The sequence below is a fragment of the Saccoglossus kowalevskii genome, chromosome 14, assembly GCF_978046115.1.
Source record: "Saccoglossus kowalevskii chromosome 14, keSacKowa6.1, whole genome shotgun sequence".
NCBI classification, from domain to species: domain Eukaryota; kingdom Metazoa; phylum Hemichordata; class Enteropneusta; family Harrimaniidae; genus Saccoglossus; species Saccoglossus kowalevskii.
In genome coordinates, this window is record NC_140654.1 from 10,390,908 (window position 1) to 10,418,296 (window position 27,389).

Genomic DNA, 27,389 nt, shown 5'->3' on the forward strand with positions numbered 1-27,389 from the left:
GTCTTGTATTACAAAGACGTTGCATCAACAAACCCCACTCGCGTATTTCGTCTAGATATTATCTTCTACTTTACAAAAATTTACAATTCAACGACAAGAAGACATTAATGATTACCAGGAATTTTGCATCTGAAATATTTGATTAGTATCTTCATTTGCTTAGGGTTCCACACTTTATATTTTATAATGTCGTGCTTGTAAACAACCTCAACAGAGGCCATGTTTTGTTCGTCCTCTCACGTGTGTTGCTAGTAACCTAATCACATTTCATTTCGACATACACGTTATTCATTCTCCAATACGCATGCTATGCAAGACGAAAAAGATACTCATATATATGAGTTACTCGGAATTATTCTTAAAGGGCGGTAGTCGTCGCGCTGCGCATGTGCGACATTTGTGTTGATAAACATTGATTTTCCCACAATCCAATGCGCTCTTTTAATGGAAATCACAAGTATGGGGTTTGACTTGTGCGCGACTTGCACTAATTTCTGCTCGTGACTCCTTCGATACCTTCTAAACACCTAATAAAATACCTAATTTAAGCTTGGTAAAGTCTCAGTTTGTACTCGTTGATATTGCGAAATAGTCAAAGTCGCCATCTTTGTTTATTATATGAGACCCATATATCTCGCGCATGCATGGCGCGACGACTACGTCCTTTAAAAGACGGGTCTTCAGCATGGTATTCTTCGTCGAAAGAGTCAATGTATCACGCCATGCTATACCTATAGACAGCTATTGTATTTCACAAATGGTAATTAAAGTCACCTTCATGACTTTTAAATTAGGCTCACACGCCATGATCGCTTTTTACATCCACTTCATGATTCCCAGTAAGCAATTAAAACCGAAGTGATTGCTATTGAGTGTGGCAGTAGTAGCCTCGCACATGAACGAATAACAACATTGACTTATTAGCTAAATTAAATCGCCCATATTTAATTCATGTAAACGCCATGCAGTTGTGACAAATAGTAACTCCAATGTCAAACCTTGTTAACGGGTGGTGATCGACGCTCCACGCATGCGCAAGATATGGGTCTAATATAAACAGCGACAGTAGAAACTGAGAGGTTACCGAGCGTTTTTTTGATGATTGGATGGTAACGAAGAAGTCATCGGTGGTAATTATTGCAATTGGCACCCAGGGCAAAACTGGTACTCGGGATTTCATTTGATAGGCGCATTGGATGTTTTGACAATCAATGTTTATCAACACAAATATTGCAAATTCGCAGCGTGACGACAACCATCCTTCACTGTGACCACTCCAAAAACATTCTTATATCATAATACACTTAAGATATATAATGCAGGTTCCCGGGCAGTCGCAGCCCTAAACGTGTTATTCTTTGCATTGTTTATACACAGACAGTCTTTCCAGAGCTCAACCACAAGTGAAACATACAAAAACACGATCAAATTACCATGACAAGTGCATTTTTTCGAATGCATTGTATAATTTGCAAGGCTGTACACAGACAGTGACAAGTTTGGTTGTGAAAGCAATCTGATTAAAATCTTATGTATAGTACTTAATGCGTGCATTTTCATTTTTTTTATTAGCATTAGTACATTTTTTTATTATTTTAACTATCGCTATATCTGAATCGACCCATATATATATTGAGATTTCAAGGAGTCACCCTCAATCCTATACATTTTTCTACTGCGCGTCCGTTCACGTCACAGGTCTGAACCGGTCCCAAATAAAATGACGATTTCTACCGATGTTAGCGAAGAAAACGATCAAGACATACAGGATTTGGGTTTTCGGTTTGTTTACTATTGTTAAATGCAACGAACATCGATCCATAAATTACATAAAATTGTGGCATTACATCACCAATTTAGGTGTTTTTTTTTTGAATGGTCATTTATTTTGTTCACTGTTCGATCGAACTCTGGTAAGTGTTTGCAGTCGTTGGACGCACTGGAGGCGGGTTTTTTGACGATAGGGCCCAAATCGTTGACTACATCGAATCACTGGTTGTAAATGGAGTAAAATTTGAACAGATTTTCTCCGTATTCGGAACACAATCGTTGCAACCCAGATGATCAGGAAATCTGTTTAGCGTATAGTTAAAGGTTGAATCAGCGTAGAATTTAAATGTTGCATTGTTTGGGAAAATATATAATACTATAACTGTGATTTATTGTTATTGTTGTTTCCATTCTAGTTAATTATGCCCAGTGTTTAGTTGGATGTTGATCCCTCAACATCAATGAAGTGATAGTTTAATAAACATACCTTGGCTGAAGAAGATGTATCTGGAAGTGTACACATTTGTTGGAATTGAAAGATATTCATTGAATGGAATCTCATTTGTGAGTTTAAGAAATGTAATTTGATTGATTGGACAAATACAGGGAATTGCCCATTAATTGTATTGCTACTCTGCAAAGAATGAATCTTTCGCAACAAAATGCGATATTAGAGCGAGAAACGAACATTTACTAGCAGTTCAGCAACACATCTAAAGTAGTTCAAACTATAACTTGTATTTTTTGTGTCGTATAGTTAAAATTACCATTTAGGAAGATGGACTCTCCGATTGCACACGTGTTTTAAAACTTGTGTATATTCGTATTTTTGGTTTCTTGCATTTCACCTACTATCCATTCTGCACCCACGAAAAACCATACACAGTCTGTATTTAAAATAAATTAATTGAGCTTGTCGGAGAAGTACTTCTGATACGGGCCCAAGATGAAGCCAATATAGAATGTAGCGTTTCGAATTCCGAGCAAAAATAAGAAAGCGACTCCATTCACCAACAATTTTTTGCATTTTATCGGAATTCCTCATTCCCATTTCTGAATCGTATGTCAAAATAAATGTCACTCAACTGTCAAGTTGTTGTTATAGGTTTATTTTATTATCAAGAATGTACATATGAAGAAAACAATTAAATGTAATTAGTTCTCTTGTATAATTTACAACATACAACTTCAGTTTGTCCAGTTCATCGTATTTCTAATATATTGATTGTAGATCAGAGAACTGAAATTCATTAGACGGATTGGGGCAATGTATAAACAGTATTCTTATTGACTTCTACATGTTGAGACTTAATTTATGTGTCTGGTTACTGAATCACAACAGAGAAGCTACAACTTATGTAAAAGCGGTGCACACGTACGTAATGTTGTATCAACACACAGGTCTGCATTCAAATGAATGAAATGATCCGGACAACTTCTAGACAAGTATTACGCGATTTAGAGATTAGCGATTGGTCGCTATAATGGGTTTGTGTTGTTTTCTGGTTACTTTTAGTAACCTAAACGTGTATGTTTTCTCAGATAGAATGAGGACTTCCATGAATCGATGACTTTGAGAATATATGTACTATTTGTCACCTCTATATGGCACTGTACATGAATTAGGTATGGTCGAGTTAATTCAGCTAATAAGTCAATGTTGTTATTCGCTATAATATTTGAGACTACTACTGTCGCACTCAAAAGTAATCACTTCGGTTTTAATTGCTCATTGAAAATCATGAAGTGGATGTAAAAAAGCAGCGATAACATTGATCATGGCGTGTGGGTCCAATTTAATTGTCACGAACGTGACTTTAATCATCAATTGTGAATTACGATGAGTTCTCAGTGTTACTATAGCTTTCACAAATGCGTTCATTCAGCGGACTATATAAGCCTGATGTGATACCATCTGTGACACACACTGGCATTCCGAGGAGCAAGACTTTGGTGAAAACGCTTGTTTTAAAGATAACACGGAGCATACCATGTAAGTATACATGTGTGCATTGAGTTACATTTGTTTTGCATGTCACGCACATTGGAGTATTAATTAACATACATATCGACTATGTAAAACTAAATGTTGTAGATTTCTTACAAATCATTTAATCAATGTGTTAACGTAGATGCACACAAAAAAACTTTCAGTGTGGAAGTTGCTTGCGAAAAGGTTACAGACCATAGCATTATAACAACTCGGAATAAAAATTGAGAGTAAATCACTAATTTCGCTTCATCGTTTTAAAACCGAAAATTGTCTTAAAACAGTCATTTGTAAACGAAATACTTTTGCGAAACTTGTTATAGTCTTTGTCAATGTATTTAACCATACTGCCGTTTGTTGAGATGAAGCATGCAATGAAATTCTTTGTGAGTGTTTTCTCTTATGGTATTATATTTGCAAGTGTCTGATTTTCTCGTTTTTATGCTAGCGATACTTTAAAGTTTCGATAAAAGGTACAATTTGAAGTGTGTAATATATCAACTTTGATATCGAACTTGTTTATTTGATATTATTTACACAGTTCAGGTGAACTAGAGTTAGAGTGCTAGTGATTTGAGTTACAAGGGGAGTGGTTTTTAGTGACGGCGACAGATACATGTATTTCTTGTTTGAAACTATGATTCGATGCTATACAGGCAACACATTCAAAGATTTCCTTGAGCCGAGAAGTCATTTTTAAGCTTCTTTTCTCACATAAAAGCACATATTCATATTTTATCATCAATTTGTTTATCAGGCTAGTTATGGATTTTGGTGGGAAGTATCTTTGAATATTTAGAGCATATAGTTATTTCCAAGTAACGCAATAAAAGTAAAACTAATAAAAGAAACATGCGTGCAATCCTGCCAATAACAAATATTCACAGATGTTTTGGATTTAATTTTGATTAACTCAACATGGATAGGGAGCAGAATCTGAAAGCGATTACAATATTACAGTTTTTGGTTATACTTTTATGGACATTATGCAAATACGATTAATAGATAGACAAGCCGGTAGGCTGGTTGGCGATCCGCTCCGCTCAAAAACAAGCACCATGTTTCTGGCTGTTTCCATGGTGTGACATAAACGTGAAGCTAACGTCGGTTTATAACTAATACGAAGTTCGCAAACACCATTCAGTTTTTGGAAGTCACTTAGTTTATTACTAGGACCACAATCACTCTCCTAGTCGAGTGACTGTGCTAGGACGTATTCTGCTGTTACATTTATTATTTCCAACAGTTTTGCGATAGCATTTTCTAGAATGAAGCGTTTCCTGTAAATGCTGGAAAGCGAAATAATGAAATAACGAGATGGTAAATATTTACCTAAAGTACAGTGTGTTGACCTTCATAAAAATATACTTCATAATGCAAAACATTAGTCACGGTGAGTTATTTAAATATACGACTCCTAATCGAAAAATATGACCACAGTCCAGAATTTCAGACGGATATTAAGAAACCTAAGAGCATATCAAAAGCATTTACTCTAAAATATAAAAAAGAACTGCAGTCAAAAGTCAAGAATGCCAGCAAATAAAGGACTCTGTCCCACAATCCTTTGTGCGCGTTATTAAGGACACGCGCAAAAAACTGTACCACGCTTGTCAAATCTGGGTCAAATATACAGTACGCTACTATCTTGCCACAGTGGAGTGTTCGGTGACCATTGAATTAGCCCGTGATTCATATTTTATGTGTATTAATTTATTCATCAATTTTCGTGACTGACAGTACTGCCCAAATTTTAGCCAAAAAAACGCAACTGGTGAAACGGAAGAGCATTGCCAGGCGATGGACGCGGGCTCTTTGGCGAGGACCGCATAGAGGTCAAAATACGCGTTCTATTTTTACGCGTTAAATATGGCTCTTCCATTTCGCCCCCTCCGTAATGTTCTACTTTCACAGCCTAATCGCAGGTTTTTCGAAAAACGTCGAAAAAACACAAGAATTAGTAGAAATGTTCCTGTTTTGGGCGAATTATTGATGGAGAATAATGTCTTTATTACAAAAATGCTGAAAAACCGTGAGTTGTTGCCTTAGTTATTTTTTTATTGGCGAAAAACTGCGAACTCGGCAAATTTGGTTGCACAACTTCCCTTTATCATATACACCCAGCGACACCGATAAAACTGGTAGGAGGTAATACATTTGGGGTGAAAGTATTCAAAAATCAGTTTTTGGATGTTGCAATGGCAATGGTGGGCCAGGATTGTTTTCCAATTAGTGACGGCACGACCTACCTGTGAAGTATGAACAAAACCGGCCGAGCGGAAACAATCACAGAGGAGTTAAAAGCCGTTGCTGGTGAAAAGTTACCCCAACTTTAGGGTCAAATTTCTCGGTAATGAAAACAGATATCAAAAATTCAAATGGTAACTTTGTGCCCACACTCAAGCTGAGTAGAATGAGCTATGTCTGAAGTGTTTTATCCCAAATTTGTAGGAGGAGATACATTTGGCGTGAAGCTATCCAAAAATCAGTTTTTTTGCTGTTGCTATGGCAACGGTGGGCCCAAAAATTTTTTCAGATTTTTCCTTATAACTAGGGTTAAGGTGTGACCTACCTGCCAAGTTTGAACGAAATCGGCCAAGCCAAAAAAATCACAGAAGAAATAATACGTGAACACTGGAACACTGGAAATGTACACACACAGACACACACGCACACACACAAAACGACAAAAGTGATTATAAGGGCAATCCTAGCGGAGCGGATCGCCAATAACACTCCACAGTCATGATAAGTGATACATACTCATTAAAGTTAGCCCTGGTCTGCAAATTTCCAATTTATTACTGTAAAATTCAAAAAAACAATTCCCAGAATTAGTTCAATATTTGCAATATGTCATATTTAATAATATTTGCAATATCAGACAGACACACCCTAACTAACTGCGAAGATTAGGTAACTTGATGCTAAAGTGGAAAATGTTTAGCTGTATTTCTTAGTTTTATATGTTTCTGTATTTATGCCACGTCCTTCAATTATATTTTAAAAGCAATACATGTTTGCAATGGAAAATATATGTATTTGGTCAACATTTTCAAGAAAATGTTTCAACTACTAGTATTTAGCAGGCAAGAATAAGCGTCAAAATGGTTTGCATTTAGGTACTATATTTTATAAAAGTGTAATAAGTAACAGAAAATTATCGACATTGGATAATTCTAGCTATACTAATGATACCATAAAATACTCGCATTCAAAGACTACTGACGTGCCGAGCCGCTGGCTAAGGGAACGCAAAAGAAAATGTTCATCGATATTTCCTGTATAAAGTGATTGTGCACTGAAATTTCTCACTTCACCGTTAAATTGATATTCAATGGCATGTAATTGTCACGCTACAGTATAGACTAGAAGCATTAAGTACATTCTTACCTGTTCATGTCTACAGTGTAGTTGTGTGCGTGGTAATCATAGATCGTTATCACTGCTCAGGTACGTAATTCGGCTGTACACTAATCGAAATTTCACAATTTGGATTCATAATTGTATGGCATCACCGTATTGTGCTATTTTTAGAACACCATAGAGAAGAAGTTAATGGGAAATTAAATGGCTATATTAGTTTCATCCTCAAGTTATTTCCACTTTTCATCCTGAAGTATAGATACGCATATGGTGTGCCTTGATGTCCCCGACACGAACAAATGCCCATATATGGTCGGCTCATTTTTCTTAAGTTATTACATACGTGAACAAATTTAGAGTAAAATATTTTGTCCAAAGTCTCAGTATCATGCTTTTAGTGAGTTAATACTGCTAAGAAAATAACCCACAGATCAAAAACAATGTCCGGATTTTGTCATTCTGTGAGTTTGATTCAATTCTTTTAATAACTCTAACATGTGCGTTTGGTATAACAGTGAGGATTCTGTGAAACGCAATCCAATGAATTGGGAGTTATGGTTGAAGGCAAATGTGATGTGATGACTTGTGGTTAAAAGTCATAATTTTGTTATCGTTGAAAATTGTTTTTTGTCCCATGAAATCAGTAGTTTATATAGTTTCACTTTCGTCGTCTTGCTACATCAACACATATTCTATAGAGGACAATCCATGTATCGGAATATAAAAAGCGCTGCACTCGGCTAAATAATGACTTACCCCCACATAACATAAGTACTGTGTCATACACATTGCTTTTAAAACAGAAATTAACCTATATATATATATATGGATGTATGCGTCCTTCATCACGGATTTCTCATTAAATTTCAGCTCGATGGCGAACGACAGTTTGACGTTAAATGAGACACTATTTGACCTGGATGAAGGGAGTGAGAATGCTGGCGAAGACGAGTGTGAAGGTATTGACGGATGCTTCGAGGACATCCCGGTACCGCCCCAAGCATATTATGCCTTTTTCGGGTTCTCAAGTTTCCTTATAACATTTGGCAACCTGCTAGTCGTCATAGCTATACTCAGAAACAAGAAGTTACGTAGTTCAGCCACGAATACTTTAATTGTGTGCTTAGCATTTTCAGATTTGTTTATCGGGATTTTGTACTGCCCGTTTCAGGTAGTGAATATGGTACTTGGTGGCGTACAGTTAAGAGAATCGTATCTATGTCGGGGTTACGTAATATTCATCCGTATGTCATTCACAGCCACGACAATGTCATTGTTAGCAATAGCAGTGGATCGGTACAGAGCAATCGTTCAGCCAATGCAACCACGAATCAGTTTGACACAGGCTAGATATATATCAATTGCAGTCTGGATAGTATCATTCATTTTCAACAGCAATGTATTTGTTAGCTATCGCATAGTCACGGAGACTTGGCAAGAGAACGGGCAAAACGTGTCCCATGAAGTATGTGACGTACCGTACTACTTGGTTCACATCGAATATCGAATGAAAATTGTCTATATAGTTGCAATTTATCTAGTACCTTTAGTAGTGTTGAGTACTCTTTATGCTAGAATGATAATCACATTATATTCGGGAAAATCCATTAATGATGAGTCCCGGCGCCGTAAACGTAAAGCCATTAAAATGTTAATTGTTGTTGTTATAATGTACGCACTTTGCTGGGGTCCGTACAGGGTTCACCAAGTGCTTTATGCTTACGACGAAAGCTGGTTCACAGATTCATATTTTATTCTCACTGTCATTAGTTTTATTTTTATTAGTAACAGCTTTGTGAACCCCATCATTTACGCGTTCTGTAACCGAAATTTCCGGGATGAATTCATTCTCATTTTAAGTTGTGGTGCAATACGTCCCCCGGCTAAGAGTGCCAGGCAATACAGCAGTAAGTTCACAAAAAGTACGGAGGCTGCTGAATCTTCAATAGCGAGCAAGGGTGTAGAATTACAGGAAACGAAACAATATACCGATATGGCGAAGATTTTAGAGGTTGAAGAAGGTGGAAATGTTTCGGAATATGAAAATCCGGTCTCGAAGGAGGGGGCAGAACACGTAGAAAATAATGTGCAGTGTGCGACTATCTCTGATGTTGAATTAGTACACACAAGCGACGATACTGACGCACAACATCTGACTTCGGCTATAGGCACACAGACAACACTTGGATAGCTACTGAATTAATTAATTATGAAGAATAATATTTTGTTTGTGAAGTTCGATTATCAAGTTATAATATTTATCGGTATAGATGTCTGTGTGGTATTGACATACACGTTTGGGATAAATATAAAGATATTTTTAATATTTTGACACATTAAATATTATAGTATATTTAAATATAGTTTAAATTCAATGTATGTTTTTATTCCAATATGTGAGCATCAGAACATTATCCGAGCTAAGACGGTTGCAACAAACGCCAATGGTGTTTTCAACGTTTTAACAATTTTAACGTGCTCAATGTATATCTTATTGAGTCTTTTATGATTTTTTGGAATTGTGTGATACCACAAGATTTCCCACGGAAGTACGAAATATATACATCTGTCTGTGTATGTGAAATAATATTGCCTCTTCTTCTCGTAGACCGTCTTTCCCGGCATTCCTGTTCCACTACTACTCAATTCCGTTCTCACGGTCTCTGCTATTGTTTACCATCTCACCCGGCATTGCTAGTATACTATACCTTTATAATCATTGGGTATTTAAAAAACGCTCAATCATAAATATATTTTTGGGAATACAAAAACATGTAAACTTACTAGCAAGGAAACATTGTTTAACGAACATCGTGTGTGACTTTCTAATATTAAAATTGTGTAGACTAGTGGCATTTAAATGCTATAATATCTAGAACTTGGTTTTGTTTTCTAAGAATTTAAATATATTTAACTTGTTTCATAGATGTTACTAGTTTAAGTAATTATATTTGCTATGCATTGTTAGTCTAGATAACAACACAAAGTATGTGGTAGATATATGCACAGTTTGCATTATCACAAACTCTATGTCGGTTATATATCATAAACACTAAGTGTTTTTTTTAAATAATGTGTAGAGCAAAATATTCTCTTTGTGAACCATGATGACGATTGGTGTGTGGTATTCTCCCCTGGAAGACACATTTAATAGCTATTGCTAACTCAGCTTTATGACAAATTGACAGATGCTTATTTTCATATTCAAGCATGTTTTTTAACTAATACCCCAGAAATTAACAATGTATCCGTCTGATTGTTTTCTTTAGAAAATTGGCGTTTCATGTATTAGTTTAACTTTGTATGCATGACTGAATTATATATTAAGAAAATAAACAAATTGTAATTTACAAATAATTTTGAAAAAATATAATTTTTGTACAAGCAGATTTACATTTGGTATTACAAGTACAGATTATTGGATGAATATACATTTTTGTAATGTTCATTGTATTGTACTGTTTTATTATAATGTTGTAATAAGGAAATAATTCAACTAGAGTACTATTGACTCGCCTTGTAACCTTGTAGCTTTTTAATTGGTACTGATTGGACTGTTAGGTGATTTGGCAGCCAATCAGGTACAATATTATAGCTTCGCATTGAATCATTTTATTTACAATTCTTTTTAACGGATTCATGCTGCAGAAATTATATTCAGTACGATTTTGCTAAATATGTATTCACTGGTCTTTATTATAGCGACTACTAATGGAGTATCTGAAATGAGTAAATTATCAAAAAAACTGGTATACCATTTAACGACAAATCTATCTCCTAAATAGCAATGTATATTTTGTCAATATTTGTGTATTTAAGATTTGTTTGTTTAATATTACTTTATATTTGTACAGTATTTGTATTTTGTATTTTTCTAGTCCATAGATAAAAAATAATATAATGTTGTTTTGATAATAGATGATAAATCTAAAGCAAGTTTATTTATTTTTTTGCAATTTTCATCTATTGTGATAAAGATAGGTTGTAATTTCAATGTAATGGCCACTTAATTACTGTAATGTTCAATCAATGTATATCACGCATACAAATTAAAGATAGTCGTATTCACGTTCACTTATACCACTTATTTTATATATAGTCAATTGTTAAAATGTTAGTGGTAATTAAGGCGCTTTATTTATTTTTTTGTTCGTGTCACATCTACTGTGTCAGTCACAATATTATTATTATCACCATCATCATTATCATCAATATCTGTATCGCCTTGGATATGTCATATTGAAATGAGGGTTCATATAAATTTACGAGCGTGTTGACCAGTCTTGTAATCATTTATATCGTGAGAAGCAATTTATCACCTATCGTGTACACGCACCCATCCATAAATCAATTAACAGTGTGGAATACAACTATTGCAGTAAAATTCGTCCTCGCGACCCGAATAGACCCCCTGGTGGCGCAATGCATTTCACTAATCTTACGTTATGTACCGCAACTATATTAGATAGATAAATGCAATGTAACCCTCACGGAGCCACATTGAGTATTAATTACATAATTATTTGGATAAATTAAATTTATCTAAACAGACAAATATGGTTTTATTGCCAGATAAGATCCTAGCTCGGGTAAAATAAAAATGTATTACCTGTCTGTCCTCTTTCGGCAGAGAAAGGCAGGGGGTTGGGTATAAGCTGACTGAATAATCACTTCACTGTTTGGGGGTGAAAAACCAGCAATCGGACAATTTACTAATATTTTATAAACATTAATAATAAAGATTAACAGTTTTTCTAGGACATTATCATAATTATTATATGCCAGCATTTTAATTGCCCCACGTTTTATTTTATTATTCAAGACTTTGTATAATAGGGTATATACAATGTTACTGAGTACTAAGCACCACACATTAGAGGTAAATCTTTCTTTCTACTGAAATCGGCAAGGGTAATATTTATTTGATAGGAAAATACAAATATTGTGACTCCTAAATATTTTGGGTTCAAAAGAGATGCATGAATTTCTTTATCAGAATTACTCAAACGACTCAAAAATATTACGGTCTACTGTAGATTCGCTCGAAAACCTGGAAGTATTGATTTCTCGCATGTCAGTAAGACAACTCGTTATTTGGTCAAAACTTATCACCCCAAACATCATCATACTGTGAAGTCGCAGTCCGAAATCCACCCCTCTTTGCAGGCCCATGTTAAATTTCTCCATTTTAGAGATTACCACATAGTCACTGAATCTCCCTTCGACAAAGAACATAGAAAGTTATTTTCAGTCAAACCAGTGACAGTGAGAGATTGATACCTCCTGTACACGATCCCCTTTTTTATGTGATGTGTAGCAGATCGCCCTGGGGTCTTTTTCCCACATTACATTTTCTTAATCCAAGGTAATTTTGGTGGGATTCCAGGTTTAATTGGAGTGCTAAAATCCAGAGACTATTCCGGGGTTTGGTCTTCACACGAGTCCCAACCCTATGTTCCCACAGTCAGATGTGGGCAAACATTTTCAGATTAGCCACCTCTTGATCTTCCCATGCGTGCCTCCAGATAGAGGAGGAGCGGGAATATCATCACCTTTGAGTACCCTTATATGTGCATAAGGACGTACACCTACCTTATATGGGTGGATCAAATCGTCCCTGGATACAACCCCACCAGAACTGTTACCACACACATGACCCTCTGCTTTAGTATTGACATTCATTATTCATTATTTGCTCTGAATATGTTAATCGACTGTGTCAGCTAACCTAAGTACTGACTCGTGTGGATCAGACCTGCTATCAAATAAGGATAACACATACTAGAGTATAACAATCAGGTCCACCGCCTTACCTTCACTTTGGTTTATGCTAGGAAGCTCCATCCATCTATTCAAATAACTCCTTAACCTGGTTACATATATAATTGTTTTTTGATTTTATGTTAGGTGGGATTTCCCTGATGTAACTTCTCCCTACGCCCTTTCTCACTCGGATGGTATACAGTTAACGCTATTCCAATCCTGAGCATTAGTGATTCTCAAGATGTGGCATATAGCAAGGACCCTAGCAGCAAAAGCTATTCCCTGCGAGTTTTTATAGGCCATTTACACCCATGATTTTAGCAGAAAGAGGATATGGCGAATTTTCTAGTTCTCATTTTAGTCTATTTTTAATTTTGTCTGATGCTTTCTATAAATCCCTTCTATGCTTTTCTTCGACATAAAAATTAATCATTATTGTGAATTAATGCTTATTTTGTATTATGTGTGTTATAAATTGTCGAAGGATGAATGGAGGGCTAATTTTAAAGTGGCTTAGTCAATAGTCATTTGGAGTTTGTAATCAGTTAACTAAAAAATACCTACGCTGCTTTGCGTCATTTCACATTTTGCTATGATAATGGTTTTGTTAGTTTGCCTTGTACGCAAATGTCTGCGGTAAAGTGTGTCAGCCTTTTCTTTTGAAAGCCTGAACTTAAACATCATTCCTAATGTTATAATAAAAAACGGTTGTCTCTTTATTAATATGTGATCTGCTGTAAACAAACAACTAAAATAACTACCAACACTGTTAAGAATACATGATATAGTTTTATTAATCAATAAACCTGGGAGACAAAATGGAATTAAACTATTGATTCGTATTTAGAAATGTTCATGGGAATATTGGACTGTATTGTCCATAGTGATTGTTGCAGTTTCAGGTAATATTATGTACCACCATTACCATTACCATTATTTCCTTTAGGGACCGACGTACATGTGCAGTCAAAGTTATCTCCCACTGTATATGTTCCAGTGTTGTCATCAATTAAGGCCACGAGTTTGGCATTCATACCGCACCCAGGTCCAGGAGCAACTGTGGTAAATTCGGAGCCTGCACGTCGACGGCCACCCCTATACAGAGGAAAAAGACGTTAGCAACGACATTTCACTTAGCAACACTAACTATGATCAGTGCCTACATCGTAACATTCCTGCGGTGTGAGAATTAAATAAAGAGTAATGGTAATTGCTCTGATATAGCTGGCATTAGAATTTTCAGTAATTACATATTATGTCAAGATTCAATTAAGATTTGATTTATTATTTAAATTCATATAAATAATTCTAAATATCATTCAATTTTCATTAGGCAAATTCATTTGAAAATTTCTATATTTGACTAATTTAATATTTAATATGCGTGTACTTACTCAAATGCAAAGCCACTTTGTATAGTGGCCATTATTATGCTACATGCTACCAGTACATACATGTAGGTAAGCAGTGACATCTTTGCTGGAAATTCTGTGACAGAGAGATAGACATAATTTTTATTGATATGTATTGTATGTTGAGATAATTATGAGAATAGCAGAAAGTATACACGAAGGCAGTGCGGTGATCATATCGACCTTCTCGAAGCATTGATACCAGTTCCGTCATGGGAAAATATCGAATGTGACGTAAATATGACGCACATTTACCAAATAGGGAAGATGTTAATAATATTTTCGAATTCGATGATATGATGCATGATTTTTTGAATCCGATGCACCACCAATATAGAGTGTAACGGAAATGTAATCACATTACTGAACGAAAGAACCTCGAACGAGTTCCGCTGATATTTATCATTATTAAAATATATATGTTACGTATAACTATTACATTCGCCGACGTGTACTGAATGTGAGCGAATAATTATTGCGAGCTGTGAACATGGTAGTTATAAATTATTTAAATGTACTCGAAAGCATATATCGAGACGCTATGCATAACACAAATATAACACAGTGAGCAAATAGTATTGAATATGAAACTGATATTACTCAATGACATCACATAGACAACAAATGCATGTTGTGATATCGCGTGTATTTGGTAAACTATTTCACAGCAAGTTCTGAAAACACGCGATTAGTGTCTAAAAATAACATAAATCCACTCGTTCTCATACTATTAACACATTAAACACTTCCCAAATTCAACAATTACCTACTGCACTTAATGTAACTATAATAACAAATGAACATATTACCTGAGAACAAGCAGTTGACAAGTTGAAGTCGTTGTAATGCAGTAACATTGACCAGCAATGACTGTATTTATACAGTTTAATCCAGATTTGTAACTTAACGAAAATACTTGATCGATGTTTTTAAAAGTGCTCTAGATTTAATTACTGGTGAACTTGATGAAAGAATTTGTAAATGAGCTTCCATTAACATTGTTTCAAATGGATACTACCGCGCATAATAGGAATACAATAAGATAACCATTCAATTAGGCGAGACATTATTGTACCTCACACTTTTCACTATTGACGTGGAAGTACACGCTCTATTATTTCAACTTCGTGCATTCGACTATTCGCATATATGATTAGCATTACTAACATTTCTCTATTTAGTTCTTAGTTGCATGTTTCAACACTTTTACTGACGGTTTAAAAATAGCCTATAGTTCAAGTGCATCTGATTAGATATGATAAACAATCAAATACATTCTCCATCTAAGCCTCTCCAGGGGCAAATATTATACACAAACATAGCAGTGTTCGTTTCCTTTGATGTTTCAACCACACGTAAGAGTGGCTATATGGATTTATCTAAGTTTAATGAAGTGTTTTCGATTGTGAAAAAAGATTTTTTTTCTTCTCGCTACCTTTAATCAAAATTTCTTGGATAACCTATTGTGTGTATACACATTGATGTACAATGCTGAATATGCAAATAAGCATGGCAATTAAATAGAGTTGAGTTGCCAAATAAATACTTTAAAACGGCGTGTAATCCTACCATAACAGATACTTTATAACCAAACAACCATTATCTCTCCATCCGCTTTGAGAAATCGCATGGTTGATTCCATGAACCATGTTCATTAGAAAATCCTCTTCTACAAATATATGAATATGTACTATTCAAAACAACATTCACATTGCCTGGAAACACATTTACGTTCATGTATCATACACAATTAAGGAATAATTATTGATCATTTAAATACTTATCATTCATGTCAATTCGCGACAATAACATTTACATTATATTTTTTGAAACCACCAAATTAGTTTTCTGGGAAAATCCGTATTTTAAGACAATATATGTTTGCATGTATTGAGAACAGTACATACGTTAGTATGGTGTTAAAATACAACGATGTTTTAGTTTGAACTTATGAATTGATTTAAAACAAAATATACAAGTTGAATTAGAAAATGTTAAAAGTGAGTACATCCTGCTTCATATTCGTAGTTATATAGTCAAAGTCTCCATATAAACTTATATCTATAAACTTACATTTTGGCCATCATAAAGTCATTTTGATACTATTACTACATTTTACAACGAACGAGCATAATACTATTATACTCAAAGGTTTCGCTCTATGAAATATTGTCCCTGAATTTGCACTGTCTTTGAAACTAAACATTAGGACATTAATATAAACAGTTGTTCTCAATTTCTGACCGCGAAACATTTATGATATGATATTGTAATCTTAGTATAAATCATTCATGTTTAGTAGTTACCAAACTATTTATGTGTTTTCTCCACATCGGATCCCCCGTTAAAGCCACATGTTTCAAATTCCCAAGACAATGATGAATGTGAATTTGTCTGCATTGAAAAACACAATGCTTTGGCACGCAATAAAGGTGTTATCTAATGATGAATTACTGGATTGGAAAACACTTCTCTGTAAATGTTGACAAAACAGCAGGGACACATCCCGGGGCAATACATAGAACTTGCCTAATGGGGACGTGCCCATGAAATGGGTCTCGTTTTTTTGGATTTTATGTATAAGTATCGGTCTTATTTCTAGTCAAGATAGGTATAAATATCGGTAATATTTTTCTGATTTGGTATACTTATGGGTCCGTATCTGAGCGAATATCTCCACCACAGACCCGGCCTCAGATCCATATATACATCAACCAGGAAATTAAACAAGGCAATCAACATTTAAACGGAGATTTAACACGGAATAGAAGAGAGTGCACATTCATCAGTGAATTAATTGGCTTACATGTGCTTCTATTGGAGATGCTCTTCTAATAGACCAAATACGGTAACTGTTTTATTTGGAATAAACAGGTATGACAGAAATGATACTTTGGTATAAATATGGGTATAGATTTTGCCACTATCCAGATATAAAAATGGTCACACTTTAGAACACTCAGGGGCATCTCCCTACCCAGCTATGTATCAACTGCCCCCCCCCCGGGGGGGGGGACACATATATATTGATTTAGTTACACTGAGTGTATCCCGTGATTTTCAGCCGAAACGTTTGTAGCTTTTTCTGGAAATCTTGGATTACGTCATTCCGGTAATCAACAGGTGATTAACTAGTGTGTTTAAAAATGTTTCTCTATATCCAGGCGTTCAAACATTATATGGTAAATGTAGGTTTTGAGTGAGATAACAGACAGAGAATACTTTATTTAAAAACACCCTCCAGCTACCGTAAAGATGGGTCTCAATTCTCATTGTGGGAAAAAGTAATGCTCGTTATTGAAAACCGCACACGGGTTGTTAATAGAAATAGTATCATACACAAACATTTACGCAACCAAGAACAAAGAATTATAGATGAAAATAAACGACTGACATACATATTACAATACACAGAGATACTGATATATCGCTCTCGGACAATATACCTAATGTGTTTTGAAACGAGTGAGCACATCCTGCATCTTCTGTGACACTAGACATATATCATCTTAGCATATATGAGGGCGGTATTTACACATCTATGTGAGTCGCAGATTTCCCACCATCAATGCAAAACTGCTCAGAATATATAGTGGATGGTTGTAGAGACATGATTTAAACGAGGGTAGTTTATGAAATATAAAATAAGTAAGTTAGTTATTGGAGCAGATTTAATGATCACGTTACCGGGAATTGATTATTTTCCGAGTTAAACAATAATAAATTGCCTTGATAACCGTTACTTCAATACATTGCATGCATCACAATGCACACCACCCTTGATCAAACAGCATGGAAATGTTGACATGATTTATCACGCTGAGTATTGAGTTCGATGGGTAAAATCACGCAATTCCCACGACATGACAATAACATAGTCTCATTAACACAAAATCTTACTGAGATACAAAGACAAACAGTTCTTACCGAAAGGGTGAATTCTTAATTGTTTGTTAAGAAGTTAGTCATGGTGATTATAGATTTGGAAGTTTGCATTAAAACCGGAATTCGTACAAAGTCAAGGTGAGGCACATGGTATTATATTTGTAGTTGTCAGTTAGATGGTATCTGGGAATTCCTGAAGAGTGGGTTTGGATGCAAAAGGTAGCGAAAACCCTTGACATATGAACTGACCATAATCATATGGGCACCAATGTTCATGTAACTGGAGGGCTATATGTAAAGACATTACTGAAACAGTGGATGCTCGATTACTATCACTTTGACCTTCTTGTTCGTTGTTGAATAAAACCTTATTTTCAGTATCTTCTTCTACTTTTGAACACACAATATACAGAGCATTAGTTATTATTTTGAGTAGGTTATCATTTGCCGAATGGTATATATTTTTGTGCTGACGCTTACTTTAGCTTGCTGGTAGCTACATACTCTGTACGTCCAATATTATACTTAATTGCAATGACACACTCAATGTTACCATCAAGCATACATTCCTTTACACTATGAAGGTCAACATGTGTCTTAAATTAAAATTAACCACTACTCTTTGATATTTTATCTAAATTGTCTAACCTCAAACTGACTTGAGCAGACGGACTGCACTACACTTTTGCGCAGTGTACAATATCTGTTACAACATATGATATGGTAACCCCCCTCACTGTCCTTCAGACATGCACCATAGTAATATCCCATAGCAAATGTACACATGTCTGTCTCAACCAGAAACAACTCTACCTTGTCATTTATACCTTGGGCTAGTAACTGGTTCTGAATACTATGCACTGAATATGTTAAGTTAGCATCTGACATAACTTGTTCGTATAGCTGATTGATATTAGAGATGTGATTGGCTAGTGATTTCACGGAACTTGGTTTACAAATCATATGCTAAGTTATGCTAATTATGCATGACATATACGTGTGACATGACGTATCGTGTATTCTCGCCCAGAGAGGGCGAGTATCTGACCCGTGTGCCACTGGGCTAACCCAATGATGTGATACTGCAAGGGATGAGATGAGACAATGTTAGCAAGTTTGGCTTTGCAGGTAATGCTGAGGCAAATGCTTTGAATGATTTGGTTGTTGTCATCTGTTCTAAAGTGCATGCCCTTTGTACTATGTGTGAGACGTAGTGAGACGTAAAGAATGTCACATGGAAATTTACTGCAATGGGTGAATAACAAATTAGTCTATGTGTTGTCATGGTTGTTTTACACATAGTATGTCCTGAGTAGTTATAGGGCCAGGCTAATATTGGTGGGTATTGTTGTATGCATGCATATACAGATAATCAGCTTTGAATACAGTGTGTGGGGGATTTGTGTCTTTTGATTAGATACCTTGATTGGAACAATGGCTTCCTAAATAAAGACTGTGCGAACTGTATAGTGTTGGATGTACTACCAACAATTTTAAATATTTTTACATTTTTTTTTACTGTTACATGCGTGACTTTAATTCGTCGTAACAGAGTTAGGACTTGTCTGGGATAGAAGAATATTGCTCAACAAGTTTATTAAAGGTCCAGTGACTGTTGCTGTAAGTCTTTAATTTCTAGTGGATGGGATTACGTTTTTACACTTTTGAGCATTTATTTGGCGGTGGAACAAGTGTTGGTGACCGTAGAGTTTCCTAAAACATTCTCCTTGTGTGTGGTAACAAGGGAAATATCTTGACACGGAGGAAACGGAAGAGGAGTGTGTCGTCTGGTCTAGAGATATTTAAATGGCCCCGGCTGTGATATTGATGGCTCAAGTAAATCTGATGAAAGGTGAGCATATGGCAGAGCATCTTGGTGTTAATAAAACTGAAAACCAAATCCTGCTTCACTTGGCAGAGATCCATGGAATGCCCTGCTAATATTACTGCCTACCTGTTAAGTTGTGGATTGTTTACTGAGCATCAGTAAGGCCAATTTTAGCTTACTACTCTCAAAAAGCGAATTAGGCAGTGCTTATTTTTTCGTTCATCATGAACTTCCCAATCCATTCGCCTGAGGAAATTCCATTAATACGTATAGCATCTCCTCATATTATAAATGTACTAATTAACTGGTTTAAATTAGTGGGTTTGTCAAACAATAATAAAAAGGCAAGTTATGAATCAGTCAGAAATTAAGCATTATCATTCATCTCCTATCGTTCCCAATCTTAGAGGGCTTTCGAAATAATACCATCAAATGATTTGAATGAAGGACTACCTCTGCTCTTGTTTGCTACCCAGGAAACAAATTGGCCATGCAGCTCGTTTTCCATTATGACTGCTAAACCAGGAGTGGCTCTCCGACGAGACAGATGTTAACTTATTGGACTATGTCGCTCAATTCAAATATCAAATAACGAAGCATAGGAGGTGGCCCAATAGAACATAAAACTCTCACAAAAGAAAATGATAACATGGTATGACTTTAGAGGAGAAGGTGTCGTCCTATTGCTTATTGCTGAGAAACTTTCACAAGAGAAGTGCCATGATTCTGGGAAGCATCAAGGATCGAAGAATGTGTTACACAAAAGTGCTAAGCAAAATGGCCACGATGTAGATGTGTGTGAACCCCTCCAATTAGTCATCATTTCTATACAGCAAAATCAATCAATATGGACATAGCTCGGAACTAGTTGAACCTGACAAGAATGAGCTCACCAATCTTTCTAGTCTCAGATTGGATTCATTATTGAAGCTAACGAGAATGAACTTGAATGAGAGAGGGTGTTTGTCTGTTCTACAATGCTTCGGCGAATGTTTTGAATACTTTGGTTTACCAGCTGTTCTGAAGTGCTTGCCCTTTGAAAACTTTGGATCAATACCAGATTTATCTGTTTGTTGTTATGACTGTGTCCTGCAAGCTGATATTGGTGTAGACGTGAAGTTGGCGAACATTCTATCTAGATACAAAGTCAAGACTCTTGTTTTAGAAACATTCACTGTCATGATATAATTTCAGACGTGATAGTATAAGAATAAATGTCACTGGTTTGATTCAAACTCGCAACTCCAAGTTCAAATCAAACATCTTTTTCTTTTGTCTACCAGGAAGTCATATTTCGTAGCGTATATTTTCGTACAGTGTAGTTACAAATATTCTTAAGCTAATTATGCAATATAACAATGCAATAATTATAAAGTAATTGCTTAGTACAGACTGACAAAAAGGTGTGGACCACGTAAAAAGAAAAATGAGCGGGAAAAAATAGAACGAAATTATTCAAATCCACAGAAGTGTTATAAGTCAAATAATGTACTTATTATGTATACAACCCAAATACTTGCTTGTTCCGCGATTAGGTAACTCATTCCTTCTCCAATGTTATATAATAGTGTCTTTTTTTCATTTGGGTTTGTCGACCTGTGTGTAGACAATACGGTTGCCGACACACATACAGGGTTAGCGATGCCACCAGTTAAACCCTCTCTTGACGATGCCCCGTATAGAATCACGTAGTGGTAGTAATAGACGTAGATAGTCTATTGATGTGACTTCTCATATGAACCGGGCATGCGCAGTCACAGTGATAGTTTATTATGAATTGGCAAGATTAGTTACAGGCCAATATGTCACTGAGAAGCTGATGGTTGGGTTATCGAGTGGTTTACACGATTAATAAAAATTAAATAATTAAATTTAATAAATGTTTGTTACTGTACAACCCCGATTTTTCACTGGCTTTCGCTCTTGCCTTTTGTTTCTGAACAAAACTTTTATTGGTGACGTTCAATTTGTTTTCAGTCTTCACTACGACCAGTACCATTGTTTACATTGTTTGGCCACGCTCAGCATCAGTGTACTCTCTTACAAATCTGTTGTATGCTATTCGACCCAACAAACACAATTTAATGCTTGATACATTTTAATAATAATATGGTATATACAAATATAATATATTCGATTATGTAACATAGATAACACAGACAAGAACTACTAATTCGTTAAGAATGTCTGTGGGATTATTAGACTGCATTATCCATGATGATTGTTGGTAACATTATGTACCGCCATTACCATTACCATTATTTCCTTTAGGGACCGACGTACATGTGCAGTCAAAGTTATCTCCCAGTGTATATGTTCCAGTGTTGTCATCAATTAAGGCCACGAGTTTGGCATTCATACCGCACCCAGGTCCAGGAGCAACGGTGGTTACTCCGCCACCTCCACCACGTCTACGACCGCTCCTATAAAGAAAAAAAAACAAGAGCGTCAGAAACATTATTTCACAAACAACAACAACGTATTATCTGTTTATTAATATAAATTTGTCATCGTAACGCCATAAGTTACAGCGTGCCGTAATTTTGTGGTATTTTACAAGGTATTTTTATCCTACCATATAAGGAAATGCGAATTCCAAATATGAAATTATTACGCATGTAAGCGACCTCTAATAAAAAAACATGACTGCCACTAGGGTTTGACCGGACTGTCTTCGTGCATATTTTGAGGTATCTTCGTAATAACCTCATATTCATAATACATTCTTGTTATTCTTGGGTATTTTCATGCGGTAATTAACAGTAGAGTTTTAGTAAATTATTCGTTATTCGTGTGTAGTGTCATTGATAGAAAACATATCCTTCATTCGTAGATGAATGAATTTTTAAAATAAATGTTTGTTTTAATTGTTAATCAATACTTACTCCAATGCAAACCCACTGTGTATAGTTGACAAAATTAGACTACATGCTACCAATAAATAAAAGTTTGTAAGATATGACATCTTGCCAATAAATATTCTGAAATAAAAGAGAACAATGTACAGTATAATACTAGTATAGTGTATTGTTACAGTAACGTATCATAGCACCGCGCATTCAGTCCGTTAGTTTGCTCCTTTATCTGTCTCTGTTTATTTGTGTGTATTTTGTCGTGGTAGCACGGTGTAATAACCTGCTTTTGAATATTAAGTAATTATGTGCATAATATATATCACATCTAAAATCTGTAGAAAAATAACGACATCTTGTTATTGATCATTTATGTCAGAATTGGAACAAAGATATACACCAATTTACATATTGATAGATAAATAGTGGAGGTGCTGCATTTATTACTTAAATGGATCTAAAATATAAGCAATGTTTTGACGCACAATAAATGTAGATAGGTAAGCATCTAAAGATGTTCAAAAAGTTATTTCATAATTGACTGAAAATAAAATTATGTTATAACCTGTTTATGAAGTTACGTATATTTTTGTTCTTCTAATGTAATGTAATGTAATGTAATGTAATGTAATGTAATGTAATACCTTACACTCGAGCTATATGAAATAGAAATAGAAAGAGGCAGACATAATAATATCCCTAGGGAAAGCCGTATTTGTCATTTGTGCCTGCAAGAAATTGATGATGAATATCATTTTTTACTAAAATGCACTGCATGGGACACAATCAGGAAAAAGTATCTTCCAAATGAGACACAACCCCCAAATTTGAATACTCTAGTACAACTATTAAGTTCCTCTAAAAGCCAAATCATTAACTCGTTGGCTCTATTTATTTATAAGTGTTTTTTAATCAAAGATCAAATGAGAATAACCTAATAAGCTTGTATGTATATATATATTAATATCCCCATCACATTATTATATAGGGCTTATATTATGTATTGACACACTCTTCATCTATATTTTCATACATATTTTGTAATGTAAATTTATTTCTTGTCAATAATTAATTTGCATGATTGTAATGGGCCGGAGGCCATTATACAATTAATAAAATTATATAAAAAAATATATGAAAAAGAGTTATTTAATCACATTGAAATTAAATCAAATCAATTCTAATCTTTATCTATTTCATGATGCGCATTCATATGTTTAAACATGTCATTTCCGCGTCTATATTATTTCACTGGTACGATAATTAGATGCGCCAAACATTTTATGATTTGTTAAACTTATATTATATTTAAAGTCATCTTAACTGTCAGTGATAAACGAATTTACGTACTCGAGGGGGAGAGCATTCGCTATATACTAATTTTAATGTACAAGGGAAAATAACGCATTTTGTTGGATATTAACAAAACCTAAATCAGTTATACCTAACCGTAGAGATATTTATTTAAAGGAACTCCGTGCGCCTGTTCAATTTAGCTTACGCGAATTGAGTCAAACTTACGAATGATGTATTTAAAAAAAAGAACCACCACGGATGTTTATATAGGGAGTGTAAAACCATTGGTAAACAATACAAAAATTGGCACATCATTAAAATAACCGATTTATTTGTCACTGATAATTCGAAAATAGACTAAAACATTATCATGTGGATATTTTATAAATCTGTCATTTACAGCAGAATTTATATCTGAATAATGTAATGTTTACAAATGAGAAGATTAATACAACATACTCCTTGACTTTAATATGGCGAAAATTAGATACGAACTAAAAAAATAAATAACCACATTACCTGATAGTCAGCAAAGTGTGAAATGAGTCAAAGTCAGTTGTAGATTATTGATCAAGGTGTATTTATATATACTTGGTAATGGTGGGAACATATTTATTGGTGTAAAAGTGTATCTAGAGGCAATTAATAATGAACTTGTTTTAATGAATATCATAAATTATTTCAAATGATGTTAATCTAGCAACACATTTCACGCAAATTTTTACAAATATTAGATTTGAGCTGAGACAACAGAAGAAATCAACATGTGATAACAAAAATACGCTAAGAATACGCGTATTAAAATAATTATAGCGTGGTTTGTGTGGTGACAAAGATACTTTCGGTGTTCTAAACACAAGGAACTCTGGGAGGACAATGGCTTCTAGTTTATGAATTGCGAGTGGATATATTAGTTTGTTCTACTATAAGCAATTTGTAGCGGCGAGTGATTCACCCTAAATTAGTGAGTATTGATTATGTGGAATAGTGTTTATAAAGAAGTTTGGGAGGTTTGTTTGCTGTTTTGCATTTACCTAACTAGTACGTGTCAACTAAAAAAACTGGAATCCATTTCTCCGATTAACATAGCACATTGTACTAGTACGGTAACCCTGTGATACCTTTCCATCAAAACTATTTCGATAATTAAGCAATAAATACGCCTTAATTTTGATGCATGCCTTAACACGAATACGTTTCCATGTATTGTGAATGTCCCTAGCACACATTAACATTTTAATAGACAAGATGTTGACTAGAGATACAAATAGTTACCTGCTCTAAAGAATATGTTCCATGGAAACAATAATCACCAATTGAATGTCAACATATTAATAACAGAGATAAAACAATATTTTATTAACATTAATGAACATTAACAGATTATATTGTTCTCAGATGCCCGGGTTAGTTTGTGACATGGACAGACAACTTGTATATATAAATAGTATATCCTTTCGAATAATGACACTACAGAATAATAGTGTTCAATGTACTATTTCATACGTACAACAAAATAATATGTTGGAGTACAGTGAATGTAGTCCGGACATGTAACAGATTATCACAGTAGCGACTTATCACAGCGACAGTGTAAAATATCACTACACTTAACTGTTCAGTCTACGCCTTCTCAATGAGTGTACGGAGAAACCCGAAACGCGTAACGTTACTATTTTTGTTACTGTGAAAATTTCAGACCGGGTAAACACAACAAATAGTTGGATTATGCAGTGACAACGGCTGTGACAACCCATAATAATGTTGAAACTTATATTGAAAAAAAGAATATCGATAAGACTGGTATATTTCTGTTGATTTCGATAACCATCAGTAGCCGTCACAGCAAATGCGCGTCAACATACTCGATTAGACATCGCGCTAAATTGGTATAAATTAGCCTTTGATTCCTAAGACTAGTTCCGTAATCTCTGTCGTTTTGGCCACCGGAAGTGGTCATGTGATTAAAAGGTAATCACATTATATCGCTTATTCGTAAAGCTGGTTGATACCAATGACGTCACTCGTGACGTATATGTGATATCTCATATCATTCATACTGTGTCCACGAAACCTTTTCCTGTTGTCTGATGTATTGTGAGTTGAAATGACAATAATTTGATTTGAGTGTCGTCCGACAGTTGTGAATATTGCTACGTGTCAGATCTGAATCTGATTACAGATTTTCGATTATCTGTAATTAGCGAAACGAGCCATATACGTATTAAATATTATTTTCGGCATAAATACCCCCCGGAATCATCCACACTTCCGAAACTCCTTTCGCTCCTCGGCCTTATTCTCATTCAGCTCCTGCTTTTTTGGGTTTTCTGCCCTGCATTCATGCCAAAGTCACTCGGAGTTGAAAAAAAAATGGTAATGGTATCTGATGGAATAAAAATCCTGGCAAAGTTGTGAGCATTGTGTATTAAACTATCAAATAAGTGATCATATTCACAATCATGTCAATCTTTCTTCATCAAACAACGAATGACACCAACAGGAGTTGCATACACAATAACTTGTTTGAGTTGATCACACTCCACTTGATTGCAAAAAACGGCAGAGAATCCTCGCAATAGGGGGTAGGACGTTCTCAATATATTTCTGAAATAGGCGGTGTTTTTTTCTTCAATATGTCTGCTCTAGGGGGTACTAAATTTACATTGCGTTCGCAATAGGAAGTATGGTTAACCCATGAAACTGCTTTAATTTCTATGGGCAATTAGAGTGAGGTGATGGGTAGTACATAAATGTACTAAGCATTGTTAAGACAGAGTTGATGTGACAGGAAATAGTGGCGTTATGTATGTGAGCAGCAGATCACATGACGAAAATCTCACCCAGTGTAGTGAACACAAACAATGGCTAGATGAACATGTGCAATTCTAGTCTCTGATATCACAAACAACGTGCAAAATACGTACATAATAACAGTAACCTGGGTCTGACAATAATCATGACAAAAGCAATATGTCTGTGGGCGGCACATACATCGTCATTTAAGAATGGTGCCCGAGCTTAATTACGTATATTTCGAACTCAAAACTCATGCGGCATAAAACTAAATAAGAGAGTTTCCCAACTTGTCACTTTTTTTAGTTTCATGCCGTATTCAAAATGGTTGCCCCCATATAGTAAATATTGCATTTATTTTATTATCACTTGTGCGCCAGCTGACTGTGGTTGCGCCCTCCGCGGTGCTCCAAACCCAAGTGAGGTCTGAC

General features: G+C 35.2%; 1 protein-coding gene and 1 long non-coding RNA gene across 2 annotated transcripts; one reads left to right on the plus strand and one right to left on the minus strand.

The window, feature by feature from the left end:
* Window positions 1-3,718: 3,718 nt before the first annotated feature.
* Window positions 3,719-11,204, plus strand: LOC100313674 (neuropeptide receptor-like protein 4). Its single transcript, NM_001168133.1, is given in 2 exon segments — window positions 3,719-3,763; window positions 7,997-11,204. A coding segment is annotated over 1 exon segment (1,317 nt). The 5' UTR covers window positions 3,719-3,763; window positions 7,997-8,000; the 3' UTR covers window positions 9,318-11,204.
* Window positions 11,205-22,094: 10,890 nt separating this feature from the next.
* On the minus strand, window positions 22,095-24,710 carry LOC102804218 (uncharacterized). The gene is made up of 3 exons (XR_438492.2): window positions 24,682-24,710; window positions 22,900-22,995; window positions 22,095-22,437 (listed from the first exon to the last, which is right to left on the minus strand). It is a non-coding gene; the product is annotated as an uncharacterized LOC102804218 (long non-coding RNA).
* Between the last annotated feature and the right edge of the window lie 2,679 nt (window positions 24,711-27,389).